The sequence below is a fragment of the Octopus sinensis genome, linkage group LG15 (genome assembly GCF_006345805.1).
Source record: "Octopus sinensis linkage group LG15, ASM634580v1, whole genome shotgun sequence".
In the NCBI taxonomy this organism is placed as follows: domain Eukaryota; kingdom Metazoa; phylum Mollusca; class Cephalopoda; order Octopoda; family Octopodidae; genus Octopus; species Octopus sinensis.
This window is the reverse complement of record NC_043011.1, coordinates 26,657,178-26,676,029: the sequence shown is the minus strand read 5'-3', so window position 1 is coordinate 26,676,029 and position 18,852 is coordinate 26,657,178. Positions and strand designations below refer to the sequence as shown.

Here is an 18,852-nt window from a genome sequence, read left to right as displayed (position 1 = left end):
CTGTGAGGTAAGCAGTTTGCTTACCAACCACATGGCACCTTGGGCAAGTATCTTCTACTATAGCCTCGGGCCGACCAAAGCCTTGTGAGTGGATTTGGTAGACGGAAACTGAAAGAAGCCCGTCGTATGTGTTTGTCCCCCCCAACATCACTTGACAACCGATGCTGGTGTGTTTACTTAACGGTTCAGCAAAAGAGACTGACAGAATAAGTACTAGGCTTACAAAGATTTGCTTGACTAAAGGTGGTGCTCCAGCATGGCCAGTCAAATGACTGAAACAAGTAAAAGAGTTAAGAGTAGGAAAAAAAAAACCAACAACAACAACAACAAAAAGCTAGCAGCAAATTTGCTGTATCTCATTAATTTTCTCCCATTCAGCTTTTCCCTTGAAGAAGGACTATGCAAAATGAGGATTTTCCACGCCGCATGGCAAATTTACTGCACTGTTTTATTGGTATTTTATACTATAAAATAAACCTTTCTGATACAGACCAATACCAGTCGCTGTTCAAGTCTGTCTGATCATGTTTCTCTTTCCACACATATGTTGCTAATCCCTTACATAAAAATATAAACCTGATCTGTCCCCATATACACAAACACATCTCTTCAGAAATCATATGCTTCTAGCTACTTCCCTCCCTTAAAGTGGAATCAAGCTATAATTGGTAACATTATTTCATGCATATATAACAGTAAAAGATAGGTGAAAGCATACAAAATATAGATAAATATATATTAAAAAAAAAACCCAAAAAAACTTAGCTTTACACTGTTCAGTCTTTAAGCAATTTAATGTCAAAATAGGCAAAGATATACTGTGTTGTGACAATATATCAGAAGAAAAAAAAAAGCTTCAAATACTTTTTTCTGAATTTGTTAATTTATTCAAATATCTTCTACAGAGATTTGAATAAATTAAGTTATCGTTCAGAACACTTGGTATTTCAATGACGTGTGTGAGATGGGAAACCCATTTTTAACTAATTATAAAGACCAAACTCACAAATCTAATTAGCAACAAAATGTGCAATAGATTGGACTATCACTCAGGTTTGTTCCGACTTATACAAAATGATTAAATAGTTCAACTGATATTAACTGACTGTCAGGCTTATTCTAGCCTCATTTAAGAACAATGCATTTTCTTCCTGGTTATTCACTACCTATGTATGCACACAAATTCATTATGAACTAAACCAAATCTGATATTCTTATAGTGATGACTGGGATTATTAAATTTACTATCTTCCAGCCATAAAGCTATACATTATAAATCTTCCATATATATATATATATATGAGTATATATATATGAGTATATATACATATAAAAATAATGGGTAATACTACATGTACTTTTCATATAAAACTTGAAACATGTGTACCGCAATATCCTTTGTGTTCTGTTTTTAATTTTATGATATATATATATATATATATATATATATATATAGAGAGAGAGAGAGAGAGAGAGAGAAAGAGAGATATGTATACGTGTATGTATATATGTATGTCTATATACATGTGTGTGAATGTATTACATATATATGTATATTTAAATAAAATCTACTTACACAAATGCATCAAGGGGAAGTAACGTTTTATTCAAAGTACATTGGATATAGATCTCAATTCAGCATTTACATATACACATATATATATATACACACACAAACACACACACATATATATGTATGTGTGTATATACATATATTGTAATTATTACTTTTTCATGCCTCACTCACAACAAATATTCTTTGACTCAAACCAACCCAATGTCATGCAGAGCTGCCACTGATATCAACAGTTTTTTTTTTCTTCCCCTTTTCCATTCATCTCACATTAAATGATATTACATAACATATAAACATATTTGTCAATGAGGTTGAAAAAAAAAAAAAAAAAAAAACTAGTTTCAAACAATGCAGTAAATAATTTTTAATCACATCCAAGAGGAAGATAAGGGGATGGGAGGAAGAAGAGGAGGATCTATTATTGACCAATGTTCCAATTTTCACTTATTCAGAAAAAGATGAATAGCACTCTTTAAATATACGAGCAACTTTTTCTCCATATATGCAGGTGAGAGGATATATATATATACATATATATCTATCTATATATATATATATAAAGTCCAAATGATCTGTGGTATACATATTTAATCAAGCTGATTAACTTTGTCCAAATGAATATAATATAATACAATGTTCTCTCTTAGAGCCATAATAGAAGTGTACTATAGGAATTTAATGGGATTTTTTTCTCAGATGTTCAAAGTTCACATATATATATTTTTCTTAAATTCCAAGTCTTCCATTTCATTTAAAGCAATCTTGCTAGTGACAAGGCTAAATACAAGAAAATAATTTCACTGGTACGCCAAAAAAACATTTTAGTTATTAATGGTACAGTAAAATTATATAGTAAGAGGGGAAGAGAGAGAGAGAGAGGAGAGAAAACAGGGAAACTATATTACAATATTTTAGGGGTAAACATTAGATGACATAGTATGTATGGTTGACAGAAATTCATTCAATGGAGGCTTTCTGAAGATTTTTGAAACCTTGTTTTTACTGTTTTTTTCTTGTATATTTTATTTTAAAAAAAACTCCACCTTTTATTTCCCTACAGGGGAAAAAATTAAGCAGGAGGAATTCAGTTGTCATAATAAAAAAAAATAAAATAAAATAAAAAAAGTCATGACAATCTCACTCCATAGCTATGGTGCTATAAATTATAGTTCAATTACATTTGAAAACAATAATTCTACTCCCTTGCTATCGATTAAAGTAGGAGCCAGAGGCTGAAATTCAGGTGAGTGAATATCATATTGTCCTAAGGAGAGTATCAACATCATGTTGAAATGAGAAGAACAAAAAAAAAATTAAATTAAAGTGGTGCAGAAGAGTTAATATGTTAGAACACAGATCTTGATGATGATGATGATGATGATGAAGTGTGTGTGTGTGTGTGTGTGTGTATATATATACACACAGAAACGGTAACCAGTTTGTTCATATGATTTCCAAACATTTACTAAGAAATGTCATCTATTAAATAAAAACTATTTGCTAAACAGGTACGGAGTAGTTTCGTGAGCTAAATGCTTGTTTGTTTCAGATTCCTTCATTCTAACAATGAAAAGCATGCAAAAAAAAAAAAAATAAATAAAATAAACTACATTAAAAGAATTTTCTCTTCAGCTTAATTACTTCCAAACATAAAATATAATTGTAATCCTCTGCTATCATTATTAAATGCATTCAGTTTTCTGTTTTCTTCCTTTCATTCTGTGAACAGTGTATTCTAAAAGACTTAGATAATAGTAATAATAATAATAATAATAATAATCATCACAAAGATATATCTAGCTGTCATTAATATTTTCAAATGTCATTTTAAAAGAAAGCAAATGTTAAAATAAAATGCTGAGAGAGAAGAAAGGAACTCAGAAAAATTAAGCAAGAAAAACTCCCCCTTGAAATGTTTTATTATAGGCACAAGACCCTATATGTACTAAGTAAGAAGGGATATATATATATATATATATATATATAATTTACATATTACTGGTCTTATTTTATTGACCTATGAGAAATGAAAATTAAATTCAGTGCCACTGTGCTATAAAGTATATATGTAGCCAAGCTCTTTGACCTTGGTGCCAACACCATCATATGGCTGTTAAAAATAATGTAAAAGATGGTAAAATAACAGGAAGTTTATCTTTTAGCAAGTAGGATTAAATAAGAACAGGTAACAATCAAATTAGATTAATGGAACAATAAAACTTCAACGTTTCATTATGCTTAAAAGATCTACATCATCACATTGTTTCTGGACAGTAAAAAAACAAACAAACAAAAAAGTTAAACTCCAGGAACCACTTAACAATGGCATTGTACAAATTTTAGAAATAGAGGACCCTACCCAGCCCCAAGATGGACATTTTATATATATATTATATATATAAAAAAAGGGTGGGTAAATTCATTAATCACTTAAAAAAGGGTAAATTGAGCAGAGCACAACAAAACACAAATGAAAATTCAAATCATTAACGTTTCAAAATTTAGGACATTCAAAGTAAAACATTAATTATACATAACCGTGTGTGTGAAAGAGAGAGTGAGCTGTGGGAGAGAATTGGAGGAAGGATATAACAAATAAGCCATGAGGGGCACAAAACACAGATGAACAAAAGAGAGAAACAAACTAAAAGGCACAACTTTTCTGATATACATAGAGAATATACTATGATGAAGTCATGTGGAAATTGGTTATAGAACTTGGAAAAAGATATCTTAATCTAGTCTGGTTCACTTACTGAATACACAAGATAAATAAATATGCATTAAAAATTTGGGGGCTAGAATGTTTATTAAAAATAAGCAAATAAATTATAAGAAAATTAAGAGGAAATAAATAAAAAAAAAAAAGAATTGGGCAGAGATATTCTACATTGCATTTGCTGGAGTCTAATTAGATGATGGATAACCATGTATTACTGAGTATCACAATGTTAAGAAGGAGAAAAGATAATATCAGAGATCAATCGAAGTGGTTGAATGCAGAGGAGAAGAAAGTGTTTCAATGAAGACCAGGTATACTTCAAACAAAACTCAGTGGAGGGAACACACCTGAAAGACTCTCACAGCTTGACAACCAGACAGTATGATTTTTTGTTTTTGTTTTGGACACAAGCAACCACAAGAGAACATTAAATCTTACAAATGCAATGTATTAAATTATTCTTAAAGAAACTAATGTTTCCACTGTTTAAACTACCATGTCAACTGATTTTAGTATTTAGACTGATCCTTTCTCCATTATCTCTTTAGCAATGAATACTATTAACTTGGACTGAACACCAGAAACAAATCACATTAGTCTAAGAAGAGATCTCTTCAGAAAAAAAAGAAAAGAAAAGTAAAAGACTAGGTCATTGAGTTTGGAGAGAGTGTATTTCATACAAATAGAACTGAGTGAAGTAACTGAGAGAAGGAAAGTATACTCAGTACAGAAATATATGATTTCGTATTTGAAATTATTTGAATTTTTTTATTCATTTATTCACCAATTTTTCTGTTCATAGATTAAAGTATAAATGAAGTTTAAGAGTGTCATGAAAATTGTTTTTCTGTTTATGAAGTGATTTTTCAAATATAATTTGCATTATCTGAGCTGTAAAGTAACCAGAGAAAGGAAAAAAAAAAAAAAAAAAAAAAAAGGCATTCCCTAAATCTTGTTTACGCCTCAACTGCAGAAATTTATAAAACCCTTTTAATTATTTGTCTTTCTAGATCCCAATATCTAACAAAATAATTATTTTTACATTTTAACTTTCAAAACATAATAATTGATAAAAAGTAATAATAAGAATAATTATTGTAATGATAATAAAAATTTTTTTTAAAAAATTGAGGGCATATCAGATTTCTAATTTAAGTTTAGGTGAAGTTACTTACAGTCTTAGAGAATGTAAATAAAGCAGGAATAGAAATAGTTATTTAGGAGAAGGGAGAGAAGGAAAGTTATGTTGAAAGGCAGAGAAGAATTTTTTGGTTTTTTTTTTTCCTTTTTGTTTACTACTGCCAACAACCATCATACCTGCTGTTTCTAAGACAACAATTTTATACATTTGCTGATAAGTGCAGATAATTAAGAAATGGTATCTCTTGTGAAGAGAAACAAACAAAACAAAAAAAAAAAAAACTGCCCACTCTTGCATTTTTACATCTTTGCTTTTTGTTGTTGTTGTTTTTTTTTTCTCTTCTTTCTAAATGTATTGCTTCTGAAAGCAATCAACTCTTCCAGTGAGTTTTGATCTAAGAGTTTTTTTTTTTATATCACTCTTGCTACTAATGCTGCTGCTAATAATAATGATGATGAAGGTGGTGGTGGTGGTGGTATGATGAAAATGATGATGATACTGATTGATAATGATGATGCCAGCTATTATCTTGATGTTGCACTATCATTAAACACCAAGGAGACTATGTAACTCTTCATCGTCCATGACTGGCTCATCATCTTCCTCTTCCTCTTCATTGGCTGGAGCTGTGAATGGTGTGGAATCTGTGTGTTTATTCTTTGTATTCTGCTCGAGTTGGTTAGTAGTATGCTGGGGTTCCTCATAGCCATAAGATTCAGTCCCTTTAATTATTTGTGCTATGCGAGCTTCCAGATCTCTGTGTTCCTGTTGACAAGAAATTTGAATGAATGAAACAGAGCCAGCTTTAATAAACATGGTATTTCTTTTCTCATTTGTTATTATCATATTTATACTAAAATGAAACAAAGTTGTATATCGTATAAACTACTATTATGGTACTGTCTATTGTCTTTACAGTGCTCAGGTGTGTGTGTGTGAGTGTTCTTTTATTTGTTTCAGCCATACAGTCGCGATCATGCTGGAGTACCACTGTATGTATATATTTTTAACCCTTTCATTACCATCCCGACTGAAACCGCCCTTGGCTCTAAGTACAAATATCTTGTTTTCATAAGCTTTGAATTAAAATATACCACCAAACCTTAGTCACAATTTATGTCCCTAACACTAGCTGAATGATAACTAAGTTATTTTACTAAATTCTTTGTTATATTTAAATTAATTGAAAGAAACACAGAGCATCTCAAAATGAATACAGTAACGAAAGGGTTAATGGCTGAATCAGAAGTAAAAGGGTTGTGCCTATATTTGCTAGGTAGAACTGAAGAAGAAAGAAGACAAAAGATACAGGAGTGTTACTGCAATAGGATGCTGCAATACATTAAGACTTCAAATTATCTTGTTACTAGAGACCTGTTCCAAACATACTTGCAACAGAGTGGATTGCATTAAATAGTGCATAAGAAACAGACTGTAGTGTTAAAACAGATACAGTATGGTAGGTTTCTGCTTAGTTTCTATATTTACAATTTCATTCACAATGTGCTTAACCCAAGGCTATGGTAGAAGAGGATACATCACTGTTTTTAATCACACCTTAGTGTAATGACATTCATCTATGACACTTTGATTTAAAAAATCCTTTGTAGATACAATACAGAAAAGTGGTTGGTAGTGGTGGTGGTGTTAATAGTAGTAGCATTAAGTGTTGTAATGGCAATAGTAGCAGTAGTAATAGTACTTATTGGACAAAGTGTTAGACCAAATCAAAGTGCCTACACTCAATAGAAAACTATTTAAAGGTGCTGTACAGAAAAATTGAAACTGGAACCACGTGCTTACAAAGCAAACTTCACAGCTATACAGCTGTTTATGGCTGCATTCAACAAAAGTTACCATATGTGGTGACATATTAGATGTATCTTAATTTCAGCAGTGCTTATGCAGGAAGCATTAAAGCAAGTAATATTTAAAGCAATCTAAAGGCAATGAGCTGCCAGAATCGTTAGCACACCAGGCTAAATGATTAGTAGCATTTTGTTAATTTTCACATTTTGAGTTCAAATTCTGCCAAGGTCTACTTTTGGGAGTCAATAAAATAAGTACCAGTTGAGTACTGGGGGGTCAGTGTAATCAGCTTACTCACTACCATGAAATTACTACCCTTCTTTCAAAATATTTAAAGCAATGCTGTATATAGAATTCAGGTTGATTTTCTTTCTTGAGACATTTAAAACAAAAATAAAAAAGTGTTTTACATGCCAATTAAATGTTGTAATTCAATTTGTGTCCTCAAAGAGATAACAGTAAATGTGACGGGACATGAACTTATAACATAAATACAAAAGGTAGTAAATAATTTTGTATTATTTTGTATATAATTTTGTAAATACCTCTAGCATTTCCTCTTCTTCATCTCTAAAATCTGCAAGTGGAACGAATTTCTGTGGTTGTTGTTGTGGTTGTTGATCTTCTTTACGAGATGTGTTGCTTGGTTGAGCAGGATGGGACACTTGGCTGCTTTCTGCAGGGAAATGAGACTGTATAGGCGGTAACAAATCCAGTAGAGAAGAGGGCTGGGTGACAGTGTTAGATTGTACTGGGACTGGAGTTGTTGTAGGTGTAGCAGAAGGTGATGAATGGCGATGGGGCTGAGAGAGTGCAGCTGGACTGTTGTGGGGTTGTTGGTGCTGCAAATGTGATAACCCACCAACACTTGATGGTGGTACAGAGCTCTGAGTAAGACCCATAGTTAGCTGTGATGGAGTAGCAACTACAGGCGTTGGACCAGCAGTTGAGTGTAGAGGTGGTAACTGATTTTGCACCAGCGACTGGAAAGAGGGCACGTGCGAGTGCTGAGAGTGTGTAAGCTGAGACGGGACACCAGGTACACTTTGTAACGGCATAGATGCATCCATCTGAACTTTGTGTGGTTGCCGTCGTGGTGACATAGAAGGAATCTGCGGGTGAGATTGTGGCAGTTGTTGTAATGGTTGTTGTTGTTGCTGCTCCATTAAAGGCAAGTTTTGCTGTGCTTGAGACACACAAGTTTGAGGTAAAAAGTCTGACTGCCTGGTATGAGACACATGAAGAGACGAAGGAAATGAAGGTGAGGACTGCACAGAATGTAGCACTTTAGAAGGATCCTGAGGAAGGGTAGTTTGACCTGTTTGCTGATTAGACTGTACTAAATGTGGAGCTGATGATGGCAGATGCACTGTTGACATTGATGCAACACCAGGAATGCTTTCATGCTTATCATCTGTCCTTGAAATTGGATTTACCACAGGTGATACAGTACTTACAGACATTTTGTCATTAGACTTGTTAACTAGTCCTTCCGTTACTGATGTCTCACCTGTACTGTCTTTGACTCCACTAGTAACCTTTGAACACACAGCCTCACTGGCTGCATCAGTTGTTGGAATACTATTCCGTTGTTCAGTGGATTTCTTATCTTCTGAATTTGGCATCAATCGGTCCACAGCAGCAACAGTGGCTGACCGATGTGCAATGCTGTGGGACATTGTGTCAGTGATGCTTTTGTCCTGTGTCATTCCACTTGATACATCTCCAGTGAGAGGAGTAACAGTATTCAGCGGAGACCATATTTGGGCATCTGATTTTATTTCAGTTCCTTCTACAGATGCCACCTTTGCATCCTCCGTGTTGGAAGTAGCTGACTTGGAGTTATCTCGGGATGGATCTTCAATAGTTGCTCCAGCAGCTGTTGAATTGTCTAAAGTACTGTCCACTTTGTCTAAAGAATTAACATTCTCTTTATTTTCTTGTTCCGGTTTTCCTTCAGCTAGGGGAATTGAAAGAAAACATTAGAATAAAAGCAAAACATCAAATTTAAACAATATATTTAAAACAGAGTATTTTCTATTTGAAATGGTGAAATGGGACACTCATCTCTAAATATTAATACAAAATTAGCTTTCCTTAGTCATATGCGATTTGAAGGTAATTTGGCTGCTATTTCCAACAGCTTAAGCAGCAGCATAGAGGTTTCCTCATTTTACAATACTGATATAGGTCTCAATGGTCTGCAATAAAAACCATTCCATAAAATCTGCATTTGGTTCCCTTTCACAAGCTTTTAAATTCACATCAAACTGTTCAGTGAACCATTGGTAGCAGACAGACACGCTTACAACCAAATAACAAACTTAAAACCCATTCCCATTTTAGTGTCTAATCATCTAAGATATTGATTGATACTCAAACCCTTTCAATACAATATTCTAACTAAAAAAAAGGCATCAAGCTGGCAGAATTGATAGCACACGGCAAAATGTTTAGTAGCATTTTGTCCATCTTTACGATTTGTGCTCAATTCCATGAAGATAGACTTTATCCTTTTGTGGTTGATAAAATAAGTACCAGTTCAGTTCTGGGTTTGATATAATCAACTTACACCCTGCCCCAAACTTGCTGGCCTTGTGCCGAAATTTGAAACCAATATTTCTAACTATAATACCCCATCTTCTCTGTGTTTCATTTAAATTGTTTCACTGTAACTGTTTTTTGTTCGAAGTGGTGATTCAAACACAGCATAAACAAAATTCTCGAATAATCTATTATGAATTTTTTTGCTGCTAAACCACTATAGTTACTTGTAAATTAGACACTGATATTAAAACTGATGTAAATATCACTGAGTAAAACGAGTTATTTGTTTATTATATGCCCATTATTACATTTATGATAAAAAAAAGGACCTTAATTTTATCTTGTTTGTCCTTGTCCTTTGCTTACAATTTCTTTGTCAATTAGCCACCACTTGAATTGCAGTAAACAAAAGCAAATAGTCAATGGGGATGACTGACTGCATCCATTATTTTTTTGAAAATATTGGAAGAGAAATATGTAATAAGTTTTCCACTATATTCTCTCTCTGGAAATCAACACTTTCACAAGCGCATTCAAAAACTGAAACACTTGGATTAAAGTCCATGAGGTATGCTGCAGTTGAGAACCATTCAACTTCAAATTTTCTAATGCAACAGCTAAAAGCTTATATAATTTTATATAATTTTTTTTAAAAATGGATACAGTGTTACACAACAGGGAAAAAATTGATTTGAGAAAAATAAAAATAGCAAAAAAATTCCAAGAACATAAAATTCACAAAATAAAAATGACAGATGGTGGGTGTACAGCAAATGTTTAATAAAATTTGTGGTTATCACTAATACAGGAATAAAATTTATGTCAATATTTTGATTTAACAAAGCTAGTGAGCTGGCAGAATCATAGCATGCCAAAATGCTTATTCTTTTTGTCTACATTTTATAAGTCTTCGAGTTGGACTCTTTGCTTGCTAAGGCAAATGGGCAAAAAAAGAACCCTGTGCTGTTGAAAATTTCACAGTACTTAAAATCCTATTTAGGTGAAAATGTCTTTAATTCCCATTATCTCATAGCTTTGAGATTTTAATATGCTTGTTTAATTTTAGAACGACATTGTAAGGTAGGTATGAGGTCAGATCTGGTCAGTATGACCATAAAACAGGTAGAATATTTGGGTAATATATGGCCGGTTTAAATATGAACCGCCAAATCTGGGTGGTTTCCAGTTAATTTCACTATTTTGCAACCAATGAAAGGTGAAAGGGTTAATCAATCCACCACTCCCTTAGGTAAAATATTAGGGTGAGATAGGACAGGTTTAAATATGAATAGGGGAATCTGGGTGGTCTCCAGTATTTTGGAATCTTGTAACCACATGTAGTGGTAATGAAAGGTGAAAGGATTAACTAAATCACTATACCTTTAATTACCATTACACTGATAAAAAATATTTTAAAAACAATACCAATATTACCTGGTTTTATCTCATTTTCTTTGTTTTCTTTGTCTTTTCGATCCCGTTCCTCTTTTTCTAACTGTTTTTTAAATTCAGCAGTTTCTCGATTAAATACCTTAAATATAGAATTGAGAAAATTTGTTTTTAATGTAATACAGAATCAGAGTATAAGGAGTTCCTCCACCACCTTTTTTTAAAAATATGAATGAGCATTAACGATGTAATTTTCAAACACTTGTCTGAAATGCATTTCAATCTTCTTATAATTTCAACAATTATTTAAAAATAATGTAGAAATTATAAGAAGAGTGAAGTGCATTTTTACATATCAGATTTATTCTGTCAAATGTAATGTTTATTAATTTGTATTTTTTTTTTTTTTTTACTTGTTTCAGTCATTTGACTGCAGCCATGCTGGAGCACCACCTTTAGTCGAGCAAATCGACCCCGGGACTTGTTCGTTGTAAGCCCAGTACTTATTCTATCGGTCTCTTTTGCCGAACCGCTAAGTGACGGGGACGTAAACACACCAACATCGGTTGTCAAGCAATGCTAGGGGGACAAACACACACACACACACACATATATATATATATATATATACGACAGGCTTCTTTCAGTTTCCGTCTACCAAATCCACTCACAAAGCATTGGTCGGCCCGAGGCTATAGCAGGAGACACTTGCTCAAGATGCCACGCAGTGGGACTGAACCCAGAACCATGTGGTTGGTTAGCAAGCTACTTACCACACAGCTACTCTTGCGCCTATTGGAGTATAAGGAGTTATTGTTTTGAATAATCATATATTATCTCATACCTTTGAGATTTCAATGATGTGACTGTATATTTTTAGAATGACATCGTAGGGTATGTGTAAAAGGACATATTTTGACAGTTTGAACATAAAACAAAATATCTGGGTCAGAATTGGTTGGTTTAAATGGTAATGGGTTAAATAACTTCAAGATTCCAATTTCACTCTTGGTTCTATGATACAAGTTTCCTGTTTTAACCCTGTAGCATTTAGATTCCTCTGTCAAATTTAATGCTTATTTATCCACAAGGTTTTGAATTAATCATGCATTATCTCATAGAGTTGAGATTTTGATGATGTGATTGTTTATTTTTAAAATTACATTGTAGGGTAGGTATGAGAGGCTGGATCTGGCCATTTCAAACATAAAACGGGTGGAATATTTGGGTTGGCTATGGCTGGTTTAAATGCAAAAGGGTTAAAGTGATCTAAATTAAAACCATCCTTCAAAATTTCACATTAATTTGTATTCCAAACACTGATTTAACAATGACAAAGTTATTTTACTAAACTCCTCATTTTAAGAATTAAACGAAACATAACTAGCATATTCCAACAGAAAAATGGTAAAAATTCACTATATACGATTAGATTACTTTGTTTCTTTAATGAAACACTTTCAAAAAACAGTTCTGCCGGTATTTTTAGTAACTATGGTAAACATGTGCATACTCACTCACTCATAAATACATTTCTATATATATAAACGGCAAAATGTGTGTGTGTGTGTCCTTTATACAAATCCACAATTTTTCAGTTAGAGGGCTCGCACTTTCTATGGTCATTCAAAACTGTCCAAGAGTGGTCATGCACATCTTTACATTTCCCCAGTCACCCCTCAAAGCCATTAAAAAATCAACAGAAGTGACTTTTTTGTGAATTTTCTATCCAAAACCCAATCAAAATGCCCGAAACTTGATACGCCAATTGTATGCCAGGTCATAGTGCTAGTCTGTTATAAAATTTATTTTTTATCTAAGTTGTGAAAATAAAGTCAATATATTACCTGTGAGAAAGATTCTCCTTCAGCAACCATAAAAAGATTTTTGAATTTGTGGTAAATAACTTCGGCTTTTTTCTTTATCTTCTCACTACCTTTATATTTTCTAATCTATAGAAAAAAATCAATGCAAAAATGAAAAATGCAAAAATACCAAGTGCATTTATAAAATGATCAATTTAAGCATCACACTTTACCAAAAATAGTATAGTAGAAACAATGTAAAATAAAACGCAATAACAAAAATGCATAGAAAGAACATAAATTTGCTAGGTTCTGAATTGAATTTGTGGATTAATCATTCATTTTAGTTAATCATTTGAGAGAATTAAAAAATGTCCAAAATATAACTTGAAATTTCATAAAGAGGCAAGTAAATTATAATCTACTCTAATGTAATATTTGTTAAGAGAGAAACAGACAGACAGAGAATATAGAATGCATAAAAACCATATAGCTCGTTACTTTAATAATTAAAATTCCTTGCTTGTTTGAACTATACAAATCAGGCAAGCAGCTGACAATTCCCAGCTTTCTTGCCTTTGTTATTTTGAATATATATGCATAAATGCTAAAATTTAAAAAAAAGTTGTATATAAAAGTACAATCATAATAGATTAAGTTTTGAACATTTTTGAATGTCAAAAAACGTATAACCCATTGTAATTTAACCATGTTGCCAACTTAGAGAAAAAAATCCATTTATTTACAACCATTTAACAACTATGTAATTTTTTGCTTGATAAGAGGTAAAAATGAAAATAAATTTACTGTTGATTAAGGGTAAAACCATTAGAAAACAAACACATTTCCAATAATATGCCTTTTGACTAAGTTCAAAATGTAACAGTTTGAGTCCACTAAAAATAAAGAAAATATTAGACCTTGCATTTTACCTTTTTTATGGTATTCATTATATCGGGATTCTTTTTCAACATGATTTGTGTGACAGGCAAAGCTTCTAAGTCTTCCATAATAGCAATACATTTATCAACATCCTGCAATACAAAGTACATTAACATTATTCCCAAATGCATATGGCAAATAAACTTTGTCTTATGGCATGCTTTTTACATATTAAAACATACATCTTCTAATGCAAGAGCACTGATTCACAGATATTTGGTCCCACAAGATAACAAGTATTGGTTTGTTTAAATCACTATAACTTAGAGGTTCAGCAAAAATGAGACTGACAGAATAGGTACTAAAAATAAAAAAAAACACGGGTCAATTTGATCAACTACACTTTTTGAAGTGGTGCTTCAGTCTAATGACTAAATATAGTAAAAAGAGTAATAGTGATATATGCTGAAAACGTCATTCAGAAGAAAAAGTATAATTTAGATCATTCTTTTTAAAGTTTGGAAAATTTAATATAGAAAATAATTAAGATAGTGCAACTGTCACCAAATCCTGAACTGCACTTAAGCACCATTTGAATAGTGTTTGTTATTTACGGTTGAAAACTAGGACTAAGCATTCTTAAATCAAATCAACCTCAGTTTAATCACCATTTTAGGACGAACTTCCTTGTTTGCACCATATCTGCCTGATTAGTTTTTTGTGTTTTAGTGAGTGGAATTTCTCCACATTTTTCTTAATTTGATTTTTGAGCATTGTGGAAGTTATGGTTAATACCTTAAAAGGTGAGTAAGAAATTGGCGAAATTTATTCATGATTTTATTTATTATTAATTTAGAAAGCCTGGACTTGGAGAAAATAATTAGGGATATCAGATTTTATTGGTCCTGAGCAGGAGTGGAGTTATCGTGAAGTTGACATTGCATCAATACTTTCATTAGTGAATGGTAAGGATAAAATAAAACAAAAATGAAAAAAAAAAAAAATACAACAGAAAACAGCTTACTGATATTTTAAAAGCAGAGTCTCAGTATATTTATTGGTGGAATTATGAGGAGAATAATTATTGTAATAAGAGTAAATAACATTATTTTACTGGGTCCAACAGAATTTTTGAAGGGAGGAGATGAAAAGCTTCTTTTGAATGGGAGATGTGCAGCTTCCAAGAGATTAACAAGAGCACAAAGTCAGCTCTGAGACAGGAAATCAATGCCCAGGAATTGATATATTGTAGCAAATTTCATTCAAATTAATGCAATAGCTTATATTTTTATAACTAACTGCAATTTCATACAAAACCTCTAGTTTCTAACAGGATTGGAAGAATTATAGAGGGAAAGAACTATACAGATCTCTTGCTGCAATTGGCTTTGCAGATGGTTAAAAGAGACATTTTTGTATATACAGACAGTTAATGAAATTTTAGTCTCTGAATCTGTGTGGTTTCTCCAAAATCAGCAGCCAAATGAATCTATTCTAAGGATCACTACAGATTTAGTCACAGCTCTTTTGTGGCTTAGTTAGAATAAGAACAAGGAAGCTTAGCCAACTAATGCATTTTGTGTAGGCAGTGAAGGACCTGTGCTGCTTATGATTTGACTGAAATATAAACCATGTATTGCTCAATACGTATACACAAACAAAACTTTCCTCAGTTTTAGAAAATTAGAAAGGACAGCAACAATAGACATATATATATACATACTTACTGTTTTATCAATTTGAAGAGATTTTTTAATTTCATTATCCATTTGTATCAAAGTAGATTCAGTTTGTAAAACTGGAATAAACAAAACATTCTGTTAAAAATGGTCTTGAAATATAAAAAAAATAAAAAAATAAATAAAAATGAAAAAAGCAAGCAGTCAACACTGCAAAAATACAAAAGAAACAGAAATATCTATTTTTATTCAAACAGGTAAAAAATAAATGATTGGCTGTTGCCAGCCTCACCTGGCACCTGTGCCGGTGGCACGTAAAAAGCACCCACTACACTCACGGAGTGGTTGGCGTTAGGAAGGGCATCTAGCTGTAGAAACACTGCTGGATCAGACTAGAGCCTGGTGCAGCCTTCTGGCTTCCCAGATCCCCGGTCGAACCGTCCAACCCATGCTAGCATGGAAAACGGATGTTAAACAATGATGATGATGAGTGATAGTTGTGTAATTAAGATGCATCATAACCCAATGGACTGTTGCAAAAGTGCAGAAGACTTATATCTTCATAGTATATCAAAGACAAGCTAGATGGATACAGTCCATCAGTCACCAACTCCATGGTAGTGAGATTAGCATAGCATGTCAAAACAATCTTTTTTTGTGCGTATTTGTGTTGCTGATGCTTACAGCTGTGAATTGTCTCTCTTAATTCAAAGCAAAGCATTTATATAGAGAAAGAACAGTACTGGTGACAAGACAAGAACAACAGACTTCTGTCCTATAGGCTGGCAATTTATTGACTAAACCAGCTAATACTCATAGATAAACAGTTCCTTACAATTAAAGGAGTCACTAAAGATTTACTGCTGTTTCTCATTCCCTACAGATTTATAAAGAATCAAAAGCTAATAAATCTTTTTATTTTTTTTATTTTTGACCTTTTTCCTTTTCTATTCAACATTACCCCAACATTGAAAATTGTAAATCTTTATATCAGAAGAGTGGATGTTAAATTAAATTCAACCAAATTAGTTTAGCTCCTGTTCATTTAACTCTTCTTTAACCCTTTAGCAATCAGACTATTATGAGGTAACTTAATTTTTAGAATGATATTGTAGGGTAGGTGTGAGAGGCCAGATCTAGCCAGTTTGAATATAAACAAGGTAGTCTATTTTGGCCAAATATAGCTAGTTTAAATGCTAAAAGGTTAATTTACACACAACTAGTTAAACCAATCAGATAACAAGTTAGGTGATATTCTCACATTGAATTTTTTCTTTTTTCTTCTTTTCAAACTTTTCTTTCTTTTTTCTTTCTTTTTCTTCTTCTTTATCGTGCCTGAAAGCAGACAAAAAAAAATATAAAAATATAAAAATGAATAAATACAAAAGAATTTTGGAAATTGCAAAGAACATGAACCTAGATTCAAATCATGAAATTTTGATCAAAGGTGAGGGAGTTTTAAAAACTTCAGGATAATTATAGATAGGGAAATAACACAATATCGGTGACAAGATAGGAATCATAGAGCATTGACCCAGAAGCTTGCAGCTTATTGTCTCAGCCAGCTAAAAAATTCTTGGAGTAAGTAATTAATAATCAAATAATTTAATAACATAAAATATTAGTATCAACATTTGGATAAACAGTATAAGGAAAATAAAGCAATGTTGCCCAGTATGGAAAAGAAACAATATTTCTGGTCAAGTTTACATTAATTTCACTAAATCCACAAGTGATTCTGTAACTCACACAAAAAGTACTCATGGTTGGTAACAATGATTTACACACAGACACACACACACACACACACTCTATCAGTCTCTATCCCTTTGACTTTTTAGACAGGTGCAATAAAATATTTAGAGAAAAAGTCTACAACTGGTATTCCATTGTCTTTCTCTGTCAAATAAATTAACATGAATTTTGAGGGTTAAACCTGTTCAGTTATGTTCCAAACACTAGCTTCATTACTTTCAAAATGGTTTGAAGCTAAGACAGAGTTAATCTCTGCATTTAATCAAAACCACTGGCTAACAACAAATTCAATTTTGGGTCTCTTTCTCTTTACTCTTTTACTTGTTTCAGTCATTTGACTGCGGCCATGCTGGAGCACCGCCTTCAGTCGAGCAAATCGACCCCAGGACTTATTCTTTGTAAGCCTAGTACTTATTCTATTGGTCTCTTTTACTGAACCGCTAAGTTACGGGGACATAAAAACGCCAGCATCAGTTGTCAAGCACTGTTGGAGGGACAAACACAGACACACAAACATATACATGCACACATACATATATACAACGGGCTTCTTTCAGTTTCCATCTACCAAATCCACTCACAAGGCCTTGGTCGGCCCGAGGCTATAGTAGAAGACATTTGCCCAAGGTGCCACACAGTGGGACTGAACCTAGAACCATGTGGTTAGTAAGCAAGCTACTTAACACAGCCACTCCTGTGCTTGCCATAAACAATCGAAAGTACTTTGAAACATGCCACTTTTCCACAAAAAATTAATGCAAAGAATACACAAAGGGAAATGAATACAGATAACCAGCCAGTTATGGGAGGTAAAAAAAAAAAGTGGGGTGAGGGGCAACATAAAAGCAGTATAACAAATAATGATAAACTTTCTAACCTTCTTTCTCTTTCTAATCTCTTTCTCCTTGCATCTTCCTCCTCCTCCTCAACATTGTCTTTATTTTCAGAAGCTGATGTAGTAGATTTATTAATACTGCTGGCACCCCCAGTTGACCCAGCCTTATCATCACGAACAGGCCGTTTTTCTTTTGTTTTCTCCTACATAGACACAAGATATAAACAAACAGTTCACTTTTATGTACTCAAATACACCAAGTTTAAGAATTAAACACAATCCAAAACAAAATTCAAATTATTAAAACTGAAGAAAGCCATCAAGGAGACAGGCATGGCAGCTAAAACCAGCTCAAGTGGTTGACAAGGGACTGCAGGTGGAACCCTTTCACAGGCAAAGACTAATTCAGTCTTCACTGCCCCACTCAGGCGAAGCGTACACGTTAAGGGTGGGTGGGTGAAACGTCTGTGACCCTAAGATACCCACTGATGATACAGAAGGGTGATACATTCAGAAGAGCTTGCAATGCCTCTAAGTAGCTCCTGTAGTTTCTATGTTTATTTCAACCCCAGGGTTAGCCAATTGATGGCTTAATACACCAAATATGCACCCAAGCTAAAAAAAAGATGAATTTATAATAAAGACATAGGTCAGTAGGTTTATATTGTTTACACATAAAACAAAAACATAAATGACACTGAGAAAATAACGC

At 32.9% G+C, this 18,852-nt stretch overlaps 1 protein-coding gene across 1 annotated transcript in view; it reads right to left on the bottom strand.

Annotated features, from left to right (window-relative positions):
• Positions 1-1,919: 1,919 nt before the first annotated feature.
• LOC115219629 (formin-J) overlaps positions 1,920-18,852 on the bottom strand; it is a 75,925-nt gene continuing 58,992 nt past the window's right edge. The window contains exons 13-20 of the mRNA XM_029789778.2: positions 18,183-18,343; positions 16,812-16,885; positions 15,599-15,669; positions 13,922-14,023; positions 13,032-13,136; positions 11,230-11,326; positions 7,794-9,208; positions 1,920-6,204 (exon numbers count right to left, since the gene is read on the bottom strand). Coding sequence (XP_029645638.1) covers positions 5,986-6,204; positions 7,794-9,208; positions 11,230-11,326; positions 13,032-13,136; positions 13,922-14,023; positions 15,599-15,669; positions 16,812-16,885; positions 18,183-18,343 — 2,244 coding nt within the window. The 3' untranslated portion in view covers positions 1,920-5,985. The remainder of the gene's footprint in view (positions 6,205-7,793; positions 9,209-11,229; positions 11,327-13,031; positions 13,137-13,921; positions 14,024-15,598; positions 15,670-16,811; positions 16,886-18,182; positions 18,344-18,852) is intronic.